The sequence below is a fragment of the Molothrus ater genome, chromosome 6 (genome assembly GCF_012460135.2).
Source record: "Molothrus ater isolate BHLD 08-10-18 breed brown headed cowbird chromosome 6, BPBGC_Mater_1.1, whole genome shotgun sequence".
In the NCBI taxonomy this organism is placed as follows: domain Eukaryota; kingdom Metazoa; phylum Chordata; class Aves; order Passeriformes; family Icteridae; genus Molothrus; species Molothrus ater.
The window spans coordinates 19652229-19674972 of record NC_050483.2 but is presented as its reverse complement, the minus strand read 5'-3'; the positions used below and the strand labels follow the sequence as shown (position 1 = coordinate 19674972).

Here is a 22744-nt window from a genome sequence, read left to right as displayed (position 1 = left end):
AATTCCCCTCTTTCGTTCCCAAGGAAATGAAGCCGTCTGTGTTCGCACCGTCCCGGTATTTCATTTCCTTACAATTGCCCGCTCTCCTGGCCACCGGGACAGGTTCCCCACTGCCCCGGGAGGCAGCGCACCCGGCCTCGGTGCCTGCAGGAGTTCCCGCGGCTCAGCTGGGGCGGGCAGAGGAAATTGTGTCTCAGGAGCTTTGGGTTTGCATTGAGAAGCGGCTTTTTGGCGATTCCCAAGCCGTGAGCACACACACCACCACCCCCACTACGCCCGGCTTTCAGCGCCTCGTCTTTAACAGCGCTCAGGGCGGAGCGGAGCGCATCCTAATGGCTCTCCATAGAAGCACCAGCAGCGCGGAGCGAACACGGCCCGGCAGGAGGATTCAGCCGCTGGTGGTGTCAGCTTTGTGCGTGTCGGGACGGGGACAGTGACAGCTTGTGCGTGTCGGGAAGGGGGACAGTGACAGTGACACCGTTGTGCGTGTCGGGGAGGGGACGGCGACACCGCAGCTGCCGCCAGCCCGCCCCGCCCCGCCCGGCGGCGCTGCCCCTCCGCGGCGGCAGACGGCGCTGCAGCGGCCGTGGCCCCCGGGAGGCCGCGCCGGCTCCGAGCGGCGGCTTCGGCACTTCCCGAGCAGAAGCGGAAGCGGCGGCGGGCTGGGAGCGGCCGCGGGTCGCGGTGAGTCCGGCGGAACGCGCGGGGCGGCTGGGGGCTGCGGCGGGCCTGCGCTCCGGACTCGGGGAGCGAGGGCCCGGCTGGACTCGGGCCGCTGCGGGCGTGCGGCGGTGCCCGGCGCGGAGCGTTTTTTCGCCGCGCCGGGGCTGCCGGCTGGGGAGCAGAGCCGCCTCCTGCCTTGCCCCGCGGAGCCCTGCGGTCCCTTCCACCGAGCTCGGGGCATGGCTCGGCCGGAGTGCCGGGGCGGGCGGCCTGCGCTGGGGCAGGGCGCTGTGGGGCTGGGGCGCGCCGGCTGCGCTCCGGAATTGAAACCGCGGCGCGGGCAGCGCAGCGGGGCTGAGCCCGGTCGGCCCAGGGCCCGCAGGCACGGCCCGGGGCCCGGGTTCCCAGTGGGAACCCGGCCGGAGCGACTCTGCCCTGCCTCTGCCCCGCCTCTGCCCCGGCGGCTGCCCTCGGACAGCGGCGGGAGCGTGAGCAGCGGGGGCTCTCGGGCTGTGCTCCCGCTCGTCTCCAGCACGTCAGCTGAACTTGGGCTCTGGATTCCCCGCTGTGAAATAGACAGTAAATTATTCGGGAACACGTTAAAGGGTAATTTGCAAGATAGGTTACTGTTTCTAAACCCGATAGCCCTTATTTTCTCGTAGAGACTGGCGATATTTAATATTTACGGTAACTTTATTAACACGAGTTAGAAATTATTACTTCACTAGTAATTTCCATCTTTTTTTTTTCTGGCTCAGATAGGTCACGCTGAGTCTTTTCATGCTTAAACGGAAATATCAGCTGTAGGTGGGAGGAAAATGTTCTAATTATATCCCTTAGACCTAGTCATTAAAGCTTGCCGAAAGTATTCCCCCATGTTTGCCTCTGACACCTTCTGCACGCTACCCCTCAGCTCTGTGGATTTTGTGGTGTCTTAGATACCACTGTGAGTGATTAATAAAGTGTCGATTTGAAGCTTTGGGTGAATTTTGCACTGTGTTCACCAGCTGTTAAATGACTTGCCAGCATACTGCTTTGTCTTCCCATAGAATGAAAAGGCCATGAAACTTGTCCTTCTAGTACAAGAAAGGGGAAAAAAAGTTACAGAAGTATACTGATAAAGCACTTGGATTGTTTTCATGGTGTCATGTTGGGCATAATTCTTCTGCATATTCCACATTACCTACAGCTTTTCCCAGTGAGTGAAGATTCATGGAGCTCAGACTCTGTTGAATGAGAACTTGTCAAGACATAAATGGCTTTTTAACTTTCAGAGTATTGCAACACTGCAGCGCTGCTTTCTATCTTTGAAAACTGCTACTGTATTACACAAGACACACAGTAGATACCTATGCTGATAGAACTTCAGCGTGAAAATATACCTGAGGTGAATGTGCATTCTTTTCTTCACCCACTGAACTTCGACGAGTTTACTGTGTCAAGAAGAGTAACTTTTGTATCTCAGTAGCACAGATTAGCTAAACATATGTAAAAAAAAAAAAATGTTTTAGATCCAGACTGTGAAAACTGGCCATAAAATATTCTGGGTATAAAGCATATCAAAAAGAAAACAAAAGTAAATATCGGATGGAGTGAAAAGGAGTCATGTCTTAGTTGTTTCAGAATGTGTGTTTAGTTCACTGTTTGCTTTCCCAGGGTCTCAGATCATTTTACTAATGTCTCATGCCTGTAGAGGTAGGTGGTAATTAAGTGTAGCCTGGAGCCTGTGCCTTGTGGAAATCACATTTGTTCACAGCCATACCCCTCCCTCCCTGTTTTTAAGTGCTTTCTGGGTGTTTACTTTGTCCCCACTAGGGCAGCATCTTGCATTCTCTGTAGATCTACTGAGGGCTATAGAAAGGCATAATGCATATCTCAATGTGTTCTTAGTGTGCAAAGGGAGAGCAGAAACCACAGTCACTGCCAACGTAAAGAGTTAAATAGTACTGTTCTTCTCACTAACAGTGTTTTCCTTGTATTTGTTATTCTGGACATTTCCCAGGAAATTCTGTCTAAAAGTTTATAAACTGAAGAAAGTTTCAGGGAATTTTGGCTTGGGTTTGGTTTTTTTGTTATGGAAAAACCCATAGAATATCTTGGTCTTAAATACAGTATAGTATGCTTCTACTGCTCACTAAAATTAAATTTGTTTTTACATACTTTAATAAGTTGAAATATGAATGTAACTGTGAGTGTGCCACCATCTAGTCTCCTAAGTAATATTCAAGCATGAAAATACTTAGGTGATTAAAGCCTGACAGCATTCTTTCCAAATAAAGAGAAATCACCTGGAAGTCTTCAGAAATCCCCAAGGGCTGCTCTGCTCTAGGAGCTCTTGATAGTCTAGTGAGCTCTGAATGTTGTTTGTTTTTGCCTCAAACAAAAATTCTTCTTTCAAGTCTTTAGGTTCACATGTTAAAATGCTGTGAGTGTGGTGGTTGTCCAGAAGACTTGGATGTCTGAAAGGTTACTGCTATTAGAAAAAAAAAGAAAGTTTGTATCTCAGCAAAATAAGCAACATGCTTGCAGACTTTCACAAGAAATTAGAATTTAGTTTTTGCAGTTACAAGTTCTGCCTGAATCTCCTATTGCTTCAGCTCGTCTAGCCATTTGATAGCTTTGAAATGAAAGTGTTTTATAGCCATTAATTAAAAGGCATTAGCTTAATTCCATGTGTTCTGCCTGGATGAGGCCATAGTGATGATAGCTAAATAGCTCCTACTGGAAACATATGGTGCTTATCAGTAGACTATTGATTAATGTGCCTGGGAATAAGTGTTGCAAGTATTACTCCATAAACAAATTATCCAAAGTCACTCCACTGGTCTGTCAGTCCCATGACCCAGAAATCTATACATACATACATATACAAGGCCGCTGAAGAAAAGAGAAAAGTTTGGCCAGTTTTTCTGTCGATGCAGTGCTAAAGGCATTTCCCCTGCTGGATGTGCACTGGCCAGGCTGCAAGGAAATTAATTATATTTGTGAACTTTGAGTAAGAAAAAGGATTTGGAATAGTCCTCTGTATTGATTCATTATTTTTATGGGTAGTCAGTGTCAATTTTCCAGAAAAGGTCATGTGGAAATTAATTGTATTAAGCACTTCCTGATTTACAATAAAAATTTTCTCTTACAGCAACTGATACTTCCTTGCACAATATTCCTTAAGTTAGTGCTTGAAAATATGATTTCATATTTCAGTGTTAATAGTATACAATGCCTACTTTTACTCCTCCCTAATACTCTTAATGATAGCGGGGTTTTACAGGAAATCTGAAGACATTTTCTGATAACAGTGATTTTTTTTTTTTTTTTTTTTTTATTTAGAGGAGTTTGGCATTTGAAAATCTATAAGTCCTACCTAAACTTCATTATACTACAGGAGTTGAAAAATCAGAGTACTGAGCTTTGTTGCATGCATTAATTTAAAATATGAGCAGTTTAAATTCTGTTTTGAAGTAGTTTTTGTCCATCATAAGGTACATTATTCTCACAGGAGTTTGCTCTTCTGGTCTGACTGTGCTATCTCACATCAGCCTAATCACTGTGTAATGTGGCAGTGTAAATAGCAACAGAGCACAGGTTACTTGGTGAAGAAAGGTGTCATAATGGATGAAAGAGTGGGATGGGAACTCCTTTTCTTTTAACTGTCCTTTCACTGTCTTTTCTGGGGCATGAAAGTTTCATCCTTAGGGCATTCCCTGAGTTCTGTCCATTACCACTTGGCATGGAAAGCACCTTCCTTTCTGTTGGCAAACAACACGGCTGTTGCCTTGGAGAGCGAAATCAACCTTTGCCAGCCCAAGGCCTGGGTACCTCTGTGCCCAAGCTAGAGCCCCTTATCTCCAGAGTCAGCAGGTGTGGCAGCACTTCCTACCTCTAGAAAAGAGCATTTCAGGTACATTACCAAATGTAGTTTAAGACTGTCTCTGCCTTAGACACCTCACGCTAGCAAAAGCAAGAATTACCACGTAATGATCCAGTTTAATTGCTGCTGTTCCTAGGTCTGAGAGCTGGATGTTGTGGAAACAAAAAAAGGTACAGAGAGCAGTCTAGAAAAGTGTTTAATGTGTCAAACAACTAACATTTTAAAAAAATGATAAGTTCTCAAGGCTGTGGTGTACACAGGATATTTAAATTAATATTTGGCTATTCTTGTACTTGCATTTGACTTAGTTTTGTTCAGCTCAGAGGAAGAATAACAACTATTATCAATAAGAAGAAAAACTGATGTGGTTCTTAGGAGATCTTAGTTTTATTTCACTGGAAACCTGTTTCATAATCAAAAAGAAAGGGTAGCAGCTTGATTTGAATTTTGGGATATATCCTAGTTTGGGGTTTAAAATCTACCCTTTTCCAGCCTAAGCATTTTTTGAACTCCCCAGGAGAGGAAGGTGAAAAACTGCTACAGTAAGCTCACAGATTGTCTGCTCTACCTTCACTGGGGAAAAGACCTGTCATTACCATTCAAAGTACGCTCTTCTGTGGCTGGTTTTGTCCTAGCATTGCTCTGTCCAAGAAATTAAACCTATGTTCTACTCTCAGAGGATAAAGTAATTTCCACAAGAAACAGGTCTAATTCCTAGTACAGGAGTTAGAACATATAGAGAAATTCGTTTGAACTATGCTGGAGTAATAAGGCCTTGGTTAGTTGTCTGAGTAACAGCAGTGTGGATTTTGATTTGGAAAATTGTGCCGTGCCCCACACCTAAAATATGTGCAGAAGAAGGAGGATTTTGCTCACAGAGAAGATGAAATAGATAAGAGTTGTAGGAGGAATCCTATCTTAGATAAAATATGAACAAAGTTTAAAATCTGGCTCTTAATCACCTTAAGCTGCCTCTTTGTGTCTGAATTTCCCAAGTTAAAAAGATGTGCACTTTTTTTTTGTGAACCTCTTGGTCATATGCAGATAAAAAGCTCCATGTAGGAGTGCAGTATACCACTGAATAAGGGGGGTTTTGTGTCAGACTGGGATGTTGACTGCAGTGGTTCATTCATTAAACTGACTCTAGTATGGCAGTTTGTTTCTATAGACTGAATATACTGACATGCTATGTCTGAAGGAACAATTCACATGGCCAAAGAAACACTGCTTGCATAGCACTTAAATCTACAAAGTGTTCAACTAGTGAGATTATACCAAGCCAAATCCTGGTTTCTTCTTTGTAAGAACAGAATTGTAAATAGTATGGGATTTTTTTTCCTGGGAACAGCCCAAGAGAAGAGTCACACAATTCACAGTAACTGCAATTCTTTGCAATTAATGTGACAGCTGAATTTGACTAAAGCTGTTTTATATTTCTTCTTGTGACTTCCTGAATTCCTTTGTGACATTACTAAAGGGACGTATGTTCCTCTTCCCTTTCTTAGTCTCACTAAATATATCTCTGTGGCTTAGAGTAATGTGAATTTTTCAGTCCTAGGCTGGCCTGTGGATTCTAATATCCTGCATACCAACATTCCCACTCCATTGACCCAATTTAGTTCCTGTGATTTTTCATGAGATGTGGCCTATGGACTGATCATCCTCTGCTGCAGTTGTTAAATTAGTTATGTTAGTTTAACAGTGGAAACAAGCTGGGTTTCTTCTCTGGAGAGAGTAGATCTACTGATGGCAGTCTATAAATCTCTGTCACACAGAGCATCTTTCTAAGCACTGATTCCTCTGCATCCACTCTCAGTCACGGGGGGAACTGGTGCCTTTATGGGATTAAACTGGTCATGTCTGGACTATGGCTGGAGCAGCTGCTGGGAGCATGCTTGGTATTTAATTTGCATTACTGTTTTGTTTAGGAGCCTCAGTATTAAAGCCTGTCGTGGTGGATAATGTATAGGGACAATACATTGGGGTGGAAAACAGGAGTGGAAGTGAGCAGCACTCTCTGGGTGCAGTTCCAGACAGCTCTGCTCTGGAGTTATTTCTGCAGAAAGGGAGCACTGCTGGCCAGCTCAGTACAACTCAGAACTGTCAGCCTGTGCTTTGAGGCTCTGTACCTTAATGGTATTTTGGAAATGTCAAGAATGCTGCTCTTCAGATACTTCTCATACCCCTGCATACCTCAACAAGATGGAAAGTCATCTATTTATACAACAGAATAAACATTCTGGTTTGATTATTCTAACTATATCTAACCAAAATATGGTAACTTTGTTTTTCTTTGGATAGATATGCCTCTTTTTTTGGTCTGGATAGCTGGAAAAAATAGCTCATAGTGTGTTATCATGGGCAGTATTGCCAGTTGTTTATCATGTAGACGGCCTAAAGCACATTCCTGTGATTTTTGCATGTGTTCAAAATATATTCTCATAAATGCTAGTTGAGGCCTTGTGTGATTAGTATTTCTGTTGATTTTATGACACAAAAGATGTCATAAAATAAGTACCCAAATAAAACTACCTGTGTGTCCTCCTCCTATCCATGAACATTTTGTAAAAATAGTTGTGATATTCAAATTCTGATATAAGCAAGGAAATGTTCAGTTTTGTGAGTTCATGGTCAAGGTAATCCTATTAATTCTTCTGCCTTCAGCATCTGCAGTAGTGATGCAGATAAACAGTTCTTAGGATTCCTCTCTTGATTGGATTTCCATCCCTAATATATTTCAAATGACTCAATGGTATTACAATGAATTCATTAGGTGAACACTGCAAGAGACTTTTGCCTATACTGCTGTGCAAAAGATTATCAAATCTGGGCTTGTTGGGCTTGTTTTGCATGCCTGGCTCCATAACCCTCAGACTACTCATACTGCCTTGCACCTGGTGATAATCTCTGTGTTTCAAAGAAATGTCATTTATAGAAAACTAACCACAGCGGGATTCTAAGAAAATTATTGTAACCATTAAAAAAATCAGGGGAGAGGAAGGTTTCTTGGTCTTTAGAATTTCTATTTGTTGTTAAGACCTTTTTTTAAGGTTCTCTTGTTCTAGGAACACTAGCAATCTCTTTGGGGATACCTGTACTTTTTCTTTTCATACCTATGGGTTCACCCTGCTTTGGAGGACTGTTGTAAAAGCAGGCTTTATTATGCCATCCATCACTCTTCAGGGAAAGGTGACTTTTATCTTCTGTTCTTACAATCATGTCCCTTGTCCTCCCTGCCAGCTAGCCTGCAAGAGGGAAAGGAGAGCAAGAGCTCTGTTTGAGTACTAGTAATTTGTAGATAGCTTTTGAGGTGTGGAATTATTATCCTTATCTCATGTGTAGCTTCTTATTCCATTTAAAATCCTATTGGCAGTTTTAAAATGTTATCAGCAGTGCTGTATATTTGAATTTCATTTACAGCACATCAGCTGCTTGGTTTAGGTGCTTGGACTTTTATTTGTGTTCCTGCAGCTAAGTCAGTTTGAAATCTATATTGTGAATTGCTTGATACAGAAAATGCTAAATAAGATATATACACTGCAAGGAGATTATGGAATTGAGCTGTTGTCCTCCAAGAAAATAGAATTCTGTATGGCATTTTTCCCACACAAAATCTATTTGAATGTCTTAGAAGTAAATAATATGGAAAGGATAAAGAAACATTTCAGTAGACATAGCAAGGACAAAGAGGAATGATTCATTCCCCTTTTTACAGAAATCAGATAGTCGTATGAAAGAGATTATGGAAATGCATGGGGGGAGTGGGTGTTTGAACTTCCCTGACAGGATGCAGTGTCCTTTCCTACATATCAGAGGATAAGTAAAAAAAGATAATGGGGACAAAACAAAGCCAGTGATTTTGCATAGAACCCAATCTGTCCCAGTATTTCTGGTTGGAAGTAAATGTTGCTCTGGCCTGGGAGGGAGGGTTTGAGCGACTCTAACCGAACACACCCTGTTGTCCTGTTGCAGGCCAGTGCCGTGCCATGAGCCTGCTGCAGAGCGAGGGCAGCTGCGGGGGCCGGGAGGCGGAGAGCGGCTGCTGCGCGGCCATGGCCAGCGCCTGCAGCGCCGCCGCCAAGGAGGAGAGCTGCAGCGGGGGCAGCGCCGCCGGCAGCGCGCCCGCCTCCTTCTCCGACGAGACGCAGGGCTACGACGTGGAGTTCGACCCGCCCCTGGAAAGCAAGTATGAGTGCCCCATCTGTCTGATGGCTCTGCGGGAAGCAGTGCAGACACCGTGTGGCCACCGTTTCTGCAAAGCATGCATTGTCAAATCCATAAGGTAAAGGAAAACTTGTGGAAGCTGTTTTTAAGAAAAAATCATGTAGCAGAGCAGTTTAAGGTCAATCTAAACTGAATAGAGCTGCCCAAAATGCATTACCAGTGAGTGCTAATAGAACTCTGGAACTTTATTACTCATTAAAAGTGCTATATATGGCCAGAATGTCCCAAGTTTGCAAGTTTTGTGAGATTTAGATGGTTTGCCATTTTCACAAATTTACCCAGGTTATGAATCTAAAAAATTTATTAAACTTCAAATAATAACTAAAGAAGGAAAGGTAGACAAGTCCCCTGAATAAATTCCATTTCCATCTCAGGATTATAAAATTACCTGTCTTTTGCATATGATTGTTTCCCTTGATAACTGCAGGAAACTAAAGACAACCTGATTTCTTGGTGCAGACAAGGCAATTCATGCTTTCAGTTCTTCCCTTGAAATTAGCTGCTTCCCTCTTGACCTGCAAGAGAGAATGTGATGAGGGAATAATTGTGAGCAAAGCATTGAGAGAGGAATCCAGGTGGCATATGAGGGACTGGGAATATGAAACAAAGGAAGAGCAGACTGGGCTTATAAAAATGGGTGATTGAAAAGGCAAGAAAGGGCAGAGAGTACCTTGTAGAGAGCACTTGCCTTAAACCTGGAATGAAGTCATCAGTGGTCCCACACATGTGAGTGAGTATTGGATTACATTGATAGATATTATGCTGTAGGATTTTTCCTTTTCAGCATAAGCCAAATTTTTTTCTCAGCAATTGCTCAGATAGCTCAAATGTCACTTCGGTAGGAATTTATATATTCAATTCTGTGTGACCCATATGTAGAATTGGCTCATTTTCAACCTTACTTTGCACACTTTTTGTAAAGATCATTAAACTCTCTTCAGTGTTACTGTGTTTTTCCCTGGCATTTATTTTAGAGCATGCAAAATGGACAGTGCTTTCTTGATTGGTCTTTCATACCATTTATCCACAGTTGTATTCCATTTATTTTTCTTCCCTAGCCATCATTTGCAGCTCACTAAATGAATAGTATACCAGCAGTTATGTTCTCTAAATACAGTTTTGTGGCTTCTCTGTAGTTTCTGCTACATAAATTCTCTGGAAGAATTTCTCCATGGAAAGGAGCATGACCAGAAGTTTCTGCTTCTTTTATACCTTTTCTGTATTTTACTTCATTTCTATGAATAGTGATGACTGTTTCAGTGAATACTAAACAAGGTGGAAAGCATTTTTTTCTCTTGAGACTGTAGACCATCAGTATAATATTTCAGATGTTTCATTGCTAGTAAAAGTTTTCCCTCATTCCCCACTGAACTCTCTTTGGAGGACAGTTTGAGTGACTGTTTGTGAAAGCAGGGAGGACAGCTTGAAGTGCCAGATCTCTCTGAATCCCTGAAGGGCTGAACTGCATGCTTAATTGGTATCCATAGATCAAGCTATTGATTTGGATTATGTAGTGTCTACAGTATGGTATTGATTTGCAGTATGTACTGTCTACAGTACCAGATTGATTGAGGTACTGAGAAGCTTCTACAGAACTAAAATGAAAACAGAAGGAGTTATTTTACATTCTCTAAGTACTGCTTTTTTTTCACTGAGTGATTGTCACAGCCTTCATTTGACCAGGAAAAATTGCTTCTCTTTATTCCTCATTTCCCCACTGTCTTAACTCAAGTGAACACAGAGATTATGGATTTTAAATGATGAAGGATGGACAAGCATTTTTTTGAGTAATTGCTTCTTGTGACTTACACAAACAATTGTAGTTGTTCGTGTTGAAGAAGTTGTGGCTGCAACTAGAAAAAAATAATTGGAAAACCTTTTAAAAACTGGACTCTTCGATCTTACAGTGTGAAGGACATGATTAGATGAGATTTGATCACAGTAAATGTTTGCCTCCCAGAAAATCTTGGCAAGTTTTTAAATAAAGCTGTCTGAAGTGCTTTGAAGTACTATAATTCATGGAAGAGGAGAAGCTTATCTACCTAAGTAACTACAAACGTGTTTACGAATGTTACTTGTCAACAAAATATATTGCTGGAAATTTTAGAAGAACTAACTGCAGGTGCAGTAGCTAATTCAATTTCACTCCAGTCTTCTCCTGTATCTTAGGGCAAAGCTGACTTAGGGTTTGTAGTAGAGCCTGCCAAATATCAGAACCTTTGTTTATTGGAAAAGCAGAGTTGTGAGGTAACAAGGGGCAGCAGGGACATCTTAGGGTGCTGGCAGTTCATCCAGCAGCTGACATGGCTGCAGTTAAAGTCTCTGCCAACTGTCTCAGCTTCTCAGCTAAACTGCTCACTTGTTAAAATCACAGAGCAGGCTTTTCTTTCAAAATTATTCTGGCTTTACTCTTGATACCTGTATTTTAATCTCAAGGGAATTTACAGGAATATTCATTGTACTTTGTAGCAGATGGCTATTGTTTCACAGGTACTGTTGTGAGTGGCAGAGTGCACTGTGATAAATAATTCCAGCATAGGAAAGCCTTCACTATAATGTAAGCTAGAACTGAGGTGCATAAACTCAGTTCTGTCACAGGAAATATATAGGAACATCTTTGTAGATGGATCTTAGCAGTGTTTTAAACACAATCCTGAGCCTTATAAATAGTATTTGAAGCCTGTTTAATATCCTAAAATGAGGTACTGCTTTTTCCTTACTACACTTTCCTATTTTGGAAAATTGCATTTCATTCCTATTTTTCCCTTTATCTGCTAGTTATTTAACCTGGGGATTTGGTAATCATTATTCCATTTTAATCTGTTGTTGGCTGCTCTTAGTTATGATTAGCTTTTCTTTGTAGAAATAAAGCTGCTGTCTTATCAGCAGGCCTATTGAGCTGTCTTCATACTCCACTAAACAAGGTGTTTGTAACCAAGCTATACCTGTGAAAACTGATTTCCTGTTGTGAAGTGAGGGAACATTTCTAGCTTGTGACAAAGATCACACTGGTCATAGCTCAGGGAGCTCTGAAACAAGGCAAGCTAGGTGTTTTCTTTCTTCTGCTTGTTTAGGAGTATGATTCTCAGGCATGTGGTGAGCTTGCTCTGCAAGCAAAATTGTGAAAGGAAGTTCATTGCCTCTTTTTGAAGTGGCAACTTTACCTCCACTTCCCCTAGCAGTGTTGCTGATGCAGTTGCTGAGCAAGTATTTCCTTTTCCAACAAAGAACATAAATTCCTTCCTGGTCTCCACAGCCCACTAGGTTCTACTTCCCTTTGTGCTTGCAGGCAGTGACAATGATCTGGCCTTTGATCCTTGCACCACAAGTGCTCTCTGACATTTTTCCACCCCATGTACTTTTCCATTTTATTGCTGTTTCCATTAGCACTCAGGAGCTTTGATCCCTCATGGTTCTTTAACTGCATTACTTAATTGTGAATCAATATGTTAGCCTACTGCTTTCAGAATGAGCTGATACTGGGAAGTTTGATGGAGGGGATCCCCTTTTTCAGAATGAGCTGATACTGGAAAGTTTGATGGAGGTGATTCCCTTTTTTACTCTATTTCTAATGATTTTTGTATGTACATGCAGGTAGGCAGAACCTGATGAACTGGAACAGGCTGTTAGTTACCTTGTGCAGATTGCAGGCATCTGTGTTCCATCAGGTTCCAAACCTTCACCAGTTAGCACTGACTTCCAGTCTGTTTGCTGTTAAAATGGCTTCAGATGCAACACTCAATTCCAAGTCCAGTGTAATTTTCATAGTTACTAATAATTTTTGTGTCTGGAGGTTTTCACCCTGTTTGCTGTATAATGAAATTGAAGGATGACCAACTGATCAAATGGTTATATAACAAAACCAACAAACTGAGCAGTGTGTAATGTAATGCCAAACAGATGAAGTCTGTCTGGAGAAAAGACAATTTTGCTTTTTTTCTTAGCTGTGATCACCTTAGCTGTTTATAAAATGAGAAACAAATGAGAGGAGGTCTAAGAAAGTTTAAGTAATTGTTTTGAAGTAGTTTGTGAAATATTCTTTGATGTTTGAGCTAAGTACTTGCAGAAACAGGACTGTAAGTTCTTAGTGTCTTTACATATTCCTCAAGTTTGTTTCCAGAGTACTTAACATGCCATTTGTACAAATAAAATATGTTTGAGTTTGAAAAGTGCTACAACCCCAGTCATGCCACCTCCAGTGAAACCATGTGTTTCCAGTTTTTCTGAAATTCATTTCATATTTTGTGGTCATTGCCACATAAATACCATTGTTTTTAAAGTTCTTGCTCTGTTGTTATTTGGCCACTAATGTCTTGCTGGTGTAAAAATATTTCAAATTAAGTGCTTGGAAATCTGTTGGTAATATTGGAATATCTTTCCTTGCTTTTCTGCATTGTAGAGATGCAGGTCACAAATGTCCTGTAGACAACGAAATTCTGCTTGAAAATCAACTTTTTCCTGACAACTTTGCCAAACGGGAAATCCTTTCATTAATGGTCAAATGTCCCAACAAGGGCTGCAGCATGAAGATGGAGCTCAGGCACTTAGAGGTGAGAAGTAGTTTTGAAAATATGGAACCTTGCTTTCATGGACAAGTAAAAATTTGAAGTTACTTAAATAGATATCTGGTACTCATTTATGCTGAGTCCGTGCATTTTTCTTTCAGGGCTATAACTACACATACTGTTTTTTAATGAGTATTTAATTGTAGTTAGGTGATTCTCAAGTGAACATCACAGTGCATGACAATTTTACTAATGCAGCCTTCTGCTGAGGATCATTCATGTCTGTCTTTGATCAGCTATGTCCGTGCTTCACACAAGTTTATTATATTCAACTAGTATATGTAGCTACTTTGAGAGACTATTTAATAACCTCTCAAAGTAGCTACATATAATAGTTTAAATAACTATTTTGGAAAATAATATATGCCATTAAAAGATAAATATAAAAACTAAATTTTTACTGAGAGCTTTCTTAGAGATCTGAATATATGAAGTCTTGACCTTAGTAGTGGGACAGTAACAGGCTGTTGATAGAGTCAGCATGAGTGTATAAGGATTTCCTTGCATGAAGGGAAGATTGTGATTCGTTTGTCTTGCACTGTGCTTTCTCTTGAAAATAGATGATTGTTCTGATTTGAAGTATCAAATCCCTCTTCTGTCCTTCTGCAGGACCACCAGCTGCAGTGTGATTTTTCCACTGTGGAATGCCTACAGTGCCAAGGAACCTTCCCAAAGAACCGTCTGAAGGAGCACATGACCCAAGAGTGTCCGAGGCGTCAAGTGTGTTGCCCAAACTGTGCCACATCCATGGCCTATGAAGATAAAGAGGTATGTAGAAGGAGTCTGTCAGCCTGCATTCACATGGGTTTGCTTGAAAGGGAACAGCAGTTAATAAAAAAAAAAACCAAAAAAAAAACCAAAAAAAAAAAACAACTGAAAGGTTTTGGTCTAGAAGAGCTCTTTGTGCTGCTGCACAGCTGAGAAGCTGCAAACTCGGGACATGAGCCTAGAACAGGCAAAAGCTGGGGGGAGATTGTCCTTGAGTACAAACTTATGTGGAACCATGTGGTGTGAGATCTGTGGACTTGTGTAAGAACCACTGATTTCTGACCTTACCATCAGACAGGCTGTATCTACTGCCCATGGCACACAAAAAGCAGTATTTACATGTGCAGTTTTTATGCCTGGGAGAGAGGATGTACCAGGAGATAACTATTTTGGGGAAACCTGCTGCCACACAAGACCAAGATAATTTCTGAATTCTTCTTCTGGCTATGCATTTTACACTTGGGTGATAGTGAGGATAATACTTTCCTTTTGCTGTTACCATTTCTTTATCTCTATATGGATGTGTTTTATCTCAAGGACTATTGAATGTTCTTGGATATTAATATTGTGAATTGTCAATCAAATGTACCTCATATAGTCCAGCAATACAATTAAAAAACAAACAAGTGCTTTCATATAGTTCCAGTACAATTGAACATGAATTTTGGAAACTTATGGTTAAAATCAGATTTCTTTGAAGCATAAGAGCTTTAGGAAATAAAATATCTGCAACTTCATTAATCTCTTGTATAAGTCCAGGAAAAAGCAGTAATGTAAAACATACTGCTTAGGGTAAAGGGATTCTCTTTATTTCACAGATGCATATAGCTAAATGCAAAATTAGGTATATAAATAAAAATCTAATGTCTGATCAAGGGTGATTAGCCCTCTCTTAAATTGGGTAACTTTACTGATGTTTTCTCCCCTTTCTTTTTACTGTTTGATCACTTAAGCTTCATGACCAAACCTGTCCACTTGCCAATATATATTGTGAATATTGCAACACAGTGCTCATCAGGGAGCAGGTAAGATACTCCCTTTTTCTCTGTTTGTTCCAAGTCAGATGCTTTGTTTTTACAGTGCTTCTTTAATCTGAAATTAAACTTGGAGATACAGTTTGTCTACTAGCTGCTAAATCACTATCTGCCTCTTTGAAAATGTTCAGTGCAGGTGTGATACTCCCTTAAATGCTGCTCCAGCTTGCAGTTGCAGTCTGGCAAACTTCTGTAGGATTTTGGCTGCACATCACATTGTTCAGCTGTGCTGCTTTTTGACAGGGGCCATGCTGCACATCTTTAATCTTGAAATGGATGGAGTTGAAAAAATACCAACAGCTGCCAGTGGTTATAGCTGACATTACAAGAAGAGGCTTTGATTTGGGCAGAGAGGGGGAGTTTTTGTACTTGGAAAGCCACTCTTGGAAAGTAGCTATAAGTAAATTCACTACCAAACTGGGATGCTGGCTGGAATTCTGCTTGTCCATTACTGTTGTAATAGCCATTATTATTTCTTCTGTTCAATAACAACTTCATTGGCAGAAAAATGATAAATATTGATTTGTTTAATTTGGGATGGCAACTATATTGATGGCCTGGGTTAAAATAAAGAATGATCTTGTAAAATTACAAAATGCTCTGAGAAACAGGATCGAGCTTAGTAATGACAAAGGAAAAAGTCTGTTGTTAGGTAGAATAATGAATTGCAGAAGTGGGGAACAAAGAATGCTAAACATTTGTAATAACAGCTGGTATTTATTAGCCTTGTGCTTCATCATGATATTTAAACAAGAAAAACACCCAGGGTTATATAAACAGGGATTCTGCCTGTGAAACACTGAATCATCCTTTGCTCTGTTTAGGGCTCTTAAGGCATCAGCTAAAGTTGTTGTGATTTTGAGGGAGAGTGGATAAACAGGATCCAGAGCAGTGAGATGACTGATCTGGATCTGGAAAACATGGACCACAAAAAAATGGAAGTAAATTTAACTTTTTGAGATGATAATAAAAAGTGACACAATAAGCATTGTGCAAGTAGTCCTTCAGAAGGGAAGGAATTAAATGTGAACTGGCTGGAGGATAGGCTAGAAACAAAAAGTGTTTGGTCTAGCAAGGAAACCTGAATGCTTCCCGAGGCCTAATATAAGAACAAAGTCAATGAATTGTTACAGTACATACAAGTGGGATCTATAATTTCTATCATCAGCTAACATTTCTGTTCAAAACTTCTGTATTCCCTTAAGAACTTCCATAGGTATAAACTGATCTGACTTCAGGTACATTTTAAACTTTTCTGTTCAAAATCCATCTGGATAAGAAAATACTCTTGATGGAGAAGTAATATCAAATCTGTTTTGTTTTAGATGCCTAACCATTATGACAATGATTGTCCTACTGCCCCAGTGCCATGTTTTTACAGTGCCTTTGGGTGTCCTGAAAAGGTAAGACTTTTATCAGTACCTTCTGAATTGCAGACTTTCTGCATGATTTTGTCTGTCGCTTTTGTAATGTGTTTTCCAACCCAAAATCCTCAGTAATTTGTGGTTGTGGGTTTTTTGTTCGGAGGTATCTTAATTCTAAAGCAGTGCATGTTGATACATTGCATTTCAAAATTGCTTTTTCAAATTTAAAAAGCTCTGTGAACAATTTGCTTGATGACCTTGCTTTTGTTATTTCATGTTTTCTCAGCTTTCATGTCAAAAAGTAGCTTCTAGTATTTCTTCCAAAGTTGTAGCTAAATACGCTTATGACTCCTAGAGTTCCACAAAGAAAATCAATTTTATTAAATTCTAAAATTATTAATCTAGATACCTTTATTTCTAGTTTTTAATACCCCGTGGTAAAATTGGGTCTTTCCCCTTCATTTTCACAGCAGTTTTCATACACCATTTGGTACCATGGAACATTTTAGCAAATTTAGAACACAGAAAAATTCTAAGTAATTTGTTACTAACAGTCTTTCAGCATATGTTTGTTTTGAATTGAATGGTGTTACTGAAAGTATACACCATAATTAATGATGGATTCATAGGGATATTATCACTCCTAAAAAACCTGATTTTTTTTTATCATGAATGCTCATTAACAAGAAGGCGACCCTGAATGCACAGTGCTTGCCTTTGGAATACTTGACAAGAATATTTTCAGTATAAAATATTCCATATTTCTTCATATCTTGCTTTTACTTTCAGGTGCACAGTTTGAAATATACTGTTCCTATTTCTCACTGTATGTACTACTGAAATACTTCATGTTTTCACTCAAAATTGCCTCCATTTGAAGTGTGGGTGTTGGCCTTTAATAAGAAGTTATTATTATATTATTATATTATATTATTATAAAGGCCAGTTCTCAGTCTTTTCCGGAGAATTCAAATTTTGATGTTTTCCTGGAGATGCTGCAGCTTCTGTAAAAATACAATCAGAGGTTCCCTTATTAAGCATTACATAGAATTATGCAACTATACAATATGCTATTACTAATGATAATTATTCTAACAAGAATATGTTTGTGACATCCCAAAGTCCCATGCCAACAAAAACAATAATGCACATATCTGATTTATATTGCAGTCATTCATGTCAATTCTATCTTAACTTTCCAGGTTTACAATTTTATGCTGAAATCACCTCATATCTATGCTTTCTTTGAACCCCAGCTGTATCAACATCAGGCCAAAGACACAAAGACCTTAAAGGTCTTTACCAACCTAAATGATTCTGTGATTTGCCTGCTGGTATTTGAACTTCTTTTTCCTAACAGTGATACTGAATTTGGAGCTCTCCATTGGTAAAGTGCTATTTTGTCACACCTTTGTCCTTGATTCGCTGCAGCTTTTCTCACATGACAAAAGCAACTACTTGTTTGATTTTCTTTAGAGCCACATTTAAAATGTGATTTTAGATTTTTGATGTGTTCCTAATGCTGTATCTCTTAAATCCTAGATGCAAAGGAATGAACTGGCACGACATATGCAGGAGTTCACTCAGGTTCACATGAGGATGATGGCTCAGAGTTTTCAGAATATCAGTGTTACTGCTGCAAATCCTGTGCCTTTCATCAATGGCCTACACTTTGAGCCTGCCCTCTTCTCACACGTGTCACATGCTGCATACAACTGCAATCCAGAAGTTGAAAACTTCAAGGAAACTATTCAGCAGTTGGAAGGTCGGCTGGTGAGGCAAGATCACCAAATCAGGGAACTCATTGCTAAAATGGAGACTCAGAACACTCACATGGCAGAACTCAAACGCACTATACGAAATTTGGAGGGAAAGATTACTGAAATGGAGGCACAACAATGTAATGGTATTTATATCTGGAAGATTGAGAACTTCAGTGGACTGCAGAAAGCCCAGGAAGAAGAGAGACCTGTAGTGATGCACAGTCCTGGCTTCTATACAGGGAAGCCTGGCTACAAGCTGTGCTTGCGCCTGCATATCCAGTTACCGACTGCTCAGCGCTGTGCTAATTATATCTCTCTGTTTGTGCATACTATGCAAGGGGAATATGACAGCCACCTGCCCTGGCCTTTCCAAGGCACCATCCGACTTTCTATTTTGGATCAATCAGAAGGCCCAGAAAGGCAGAACCATGAAGAGGTGATGGAAACCAAGCCAGAGCTACTGGCCTTCCAGAGACCGACAATTCACCGCAATCCGAAAGGTTTTGGTTATGTGACTTTCATGCACCTGGAGACCTTGAAGCAGAGAACCTTCATCAAGGACGACACGTTGCTGGTGCGCTGCGAGGTGCTCACGCGCCTGGACTTGAGCAGTGTCCGCAGGGAAGGCTTCCAGGCCCGCAGCACTGATGGAGCCATGTAGCCTGCAAGGCTTAACCACAGCAACGGAGCCTTGCTCAGGTTTATCCACACGGATCACAAAAGAGCTTCATTGTCCACAAAGGCTGGGTTTGTAAAAGATCATAGTTGCCAATGGAACTTTGTTGTTGCTGGTATATTTTTCTCTATATGAGCTCATATGTTTAAATATTTGGTAAGGTTCTCTCTTAAAATAATAAGCTACTTCTGTAGCAAGCTAAATAAATGAAGTGTTAATCAAAACTTAACTGCCTACAGGAAAATCCTATTGCATGAACCTGTGCATCTCAGCTTGGTAAAACTTTAGTCATATCAAATAGACCTGTAAGTCTTTTCACCTCAGTGCCTTGGAATAGATGCTGTTGCAAGGAAGGAAAGAAATTATTAAAGATGAGGGATTTTTTTTTTGTTTGTTTGTTTCACAGAGCTTGGGAAAGTTGTGAGAGTTTCTATATTGACTTATCTAGAATTTTGAATTGGCTATGTGCCTCTTGAAGTTTGAAGTTAGGGTTAAGACTTTTTTTCATGTCACCAAGGGTTCAGGAATGCTTTGACCCTTTCCTCCTTCAGGAAGTTGCATGTTGATGCAGAGTTGATGTTGGTATTTCCAAAAGATACGGGGTAGTGTTGTGGAGAAGACTAAATGACTCTGAGCTGAGTTCACTGAAGAAATATTTGTAATGTGGTCTGAAGGTGCCTCCCTAATTCTCTTTATTTTGATAAATCTTTCTAGAAGTGTGTGCTCTAGACCCAGAATGTCAACCACAATCATCAAGAGATATGAAAGTTTAGCATTTGAATGAAATCTCTTTGTGCTGATGGGATCTTCTAGTGCTGGACATGTTTCAGGTTGTGAGTGCACACATGAGCAAAGGGATGTACTGAACAGAGAGGATGATGCAGAATTTGTTTTACTGTTGTTGAAACCTGAATTTGTACCAAAGCTGAACTTGTGACCTGCATCTGTTCAAGTGATCTCTTGATGTTGTGGGTGATGTACCCAAGTCATCCCCTGTGAATTCTCCATGGGCAGCTGGCCATACCAGCATCCAACTGCTGTGGGTATTTCCTGTCCCTTTAGACAATAGGAGCTGGGCCAACTCAGCAATATGGATGGTAAGGAAAGCCTATTAATTCAGCAGTGTGATGAAAAATTGTAATCCTGTTTGCTTTTAGAAAGAAAATCTGGCTTTCATAGTTATTCATTTATCAAACACTAGATTCACTGTGTCAAAGAGGTTCCTAATGCTGTGTGTATTACTGTTTTCTGTACTGGTTGTATGCCATGTAAATGTTAGTTTTGACCAGTGAAAGCTGGGTAGTTCAAGTACACTGGTGCTAAAAATTTTAACTTTCATGGTGCTGATAAAGTTCTGAATCTTGTCTTTAAAAGGAGGGAAGAAAAAAGTTTTGTTCATCCCATAACCTAAGTACATGTCCAGATACTGAAGAAAGAACTAAAGATGCATGAGCTTATGTGTATTATTTATCCAAGCTAGTGGAACAACCTAAAGACTGGAGACACTGCAGCTTGAGAGATACTGAAGAGTGTTCCAACTATTTGGCATCATCAAAGCAATACCAGTGGGGAAAGGGTGCATTGCTTAATATAAAAGACTAAAGAAAGACTACTATACTTTGATGGTTTGGGAGGATACTCTGCCTGCCTGCATGAGAGGTAAAAGTTCCAGGATCCAACCTACCACTTTGTTCATCAAATCCAGATGAGTAAAATTTCTTCTGCTAGTAGAACCTATTAGATGGAAGAGGGCTTGTGTTCAATGGAGTATTGTCACTACTGAAACATGAACTTCCTGGCTAATGGTAATTGCAGTTAGTTGTTGGTGACTTTAGTTGATTCTCTGTCATTAGGGGACAGGTAAGCATATGTTACTCAAAATAGGGAAAGATCTCAGGTTTAAAACCAAAGTAGATTTTATAATGAATAGCCTCATCCTATCAGCTGAATTGTTCTGGAGTGTCTTCAGTTGGAGCATTCCCAGTAAAGCCATTTTTAACCAAGAGCTGTCAATGTCCATGGCAGTGCACAGAGCCACTCTGCACAGAAGGCACTGTAAACAGGTTCTCCATTTTCAGGCTGTGCTACCTATCCATGTTTTTTCAAGATGCTCTAAAACTGCCATTCTCTTTTGTTTCTCTTCTTGTTTTTGGGGGGACAGGAGGGAAGGGAGGGGGAGGCAGAAAAAACACTCGTAATTTGAGAGCTTCTTCCTACTCCAGGTCCTTCCTCAACCCTAGAAATATGTCCTTATTCTCTGTTCAAATCATTTATACCCAAGACCCACTAAATGCATTAACACTTTCTTTGCTTTTGAAGATTTGACTTTTGAATGGAATTTTTGCTTCAAGCCTTATCTACTAGATCTGATGTACTTCTGCCTCTGAGGAGGAAACTCCCTGTGGTGGCAGGATTTAAATGATTCAGGTTAAAGTTGTACAATAGCACAAGCCAATAGGGAATAGAAGGCTACTGCATGTATAATTCTGTACTGGCCACAGTAATAGGGATTCTTTATTGACTGCTGCTATTCTATTGGTTTTGTATTTTTATACTACCAACTAGAACTCTGAGTGATGACAAATTACTGTAATGTCAGAGTATTACACGAGAGACTGTCAGAGATAATTTTCTAAGTATCAGTTAAATCTTACTGTCATAAAAAGATTATAAATGTTTATGAAATATTTATTCAAATACTTGTTCCATTCTCCTCTTTTCCCTTTCTTCAAATCTTCTTTTCAGAACTTGTTTTACCGTGGTGGACTGAGGTATAATTGCTATAACTATTTAAATGGAAGGAGAAAGGTCTGCAGCATTGAGTTGTCTCTCAATCAAAGAGATATTTGATTAACCCATGTCCTGTGTAACTTGTTCAGCAGTGGGGTTTTGTTCTGTAAATCAATGCTTTGCAGCATTACTAGATCTCAAGGTGGTTTAAAAAGTGGCTTAGCTTCTTTTATCTTCCAAATGTCTGTTGTCTTTAACATGGTTTAAGTCACCGACTCTTAGTACGTGTATTTGCAAAGCTGCTATGGCACAAATTTTCCAATTGTAATATATTATGAATGTGTTATCTCTTTCCCTCTGAATGTCTTCCCCTGCAGGGCAGGGAAAATTATTTTGCTAGAAATGTTGGTATGTAATGTATATGTGGGAGCTCAGATAATGTGAGATGTATAGAGTTGTTTTTTAAGCAGTCTTATGATGTGTCTGGTCATGTTTGCTATCAAAGGATTTAACTTGTTAATGAAATGAAATCAGGGTGACCTTTCTATTGTTATTTAGAGAGGGCAGCAGACCAGATCCATTGATGATGGATACAAAAGATTATTCTGTGTCAATGTTAAAGGTTTGTATTGGTTTGCATTTGAACAAAATGAAAGTACTCCTGTTGCCTTGGATGAATTGGTTTATAGTTTAATATATTTTCTAATTAATGCACACCTTTATTTCTGACAGAACTTTAAAAAATAAACTAATTAAACTGTGCACTGCACCTTGTATCTTTATTCATATGGAGGGCTGTTCAAAAATATTAACTGGTACAGGACTGCTCTGGTAGCTTCTCTGTCTTGTGGGTTTTAGAGATGGGTGGTATCATATAGCATCAAGAAAGCAAAAAATATATTTCATGATAAAAACCTTCTGGCATTTATAATGAGTATTGATAGTTTTATTCATTACTAGAAGATACAGCTCATGTAATAGATAATAAACTAAGTGTTCTCATAATAATCCTGTAATTTAAGATGTAACTCTCAAAAAAGCTGCACACTATCACCTCTCTGGCCATATCTGCTTGCTTGTTTTATTTTT

General features: G+C 40.1%; 1 protein-coding gene across 1 annotated transcript; it reads left to right on the top strand.

The window, feature by feature from the left end:
• The first annotated feature begins 626 nt into the window (after positions 1-626).
• TRAF6 (TNF receptor associated factor 6) lies at positions 627-22417 on the top strand. The gene is made up of 7 exons (XM_036383348.2): positions 627-684; positions 8504-8813; positions 13155-13305; positions 13930-14088; positions 15042-15113; positions 16448-16525; positions 18029-22417. Exons 2-7 carry the CDS (start codon positions 8518-8520, stop codon positions 18908-18910), a joined length of 1638 nt encoding a protein of 545 aa, XP_036239241.1. The 5' UTR covers positions 627-684; positions 8504-8517; the 3' UTR covers positions 18911-22417.
• The last annotated feature ends 327 nt before the right edge of the window (positions 22418-22744 follow it).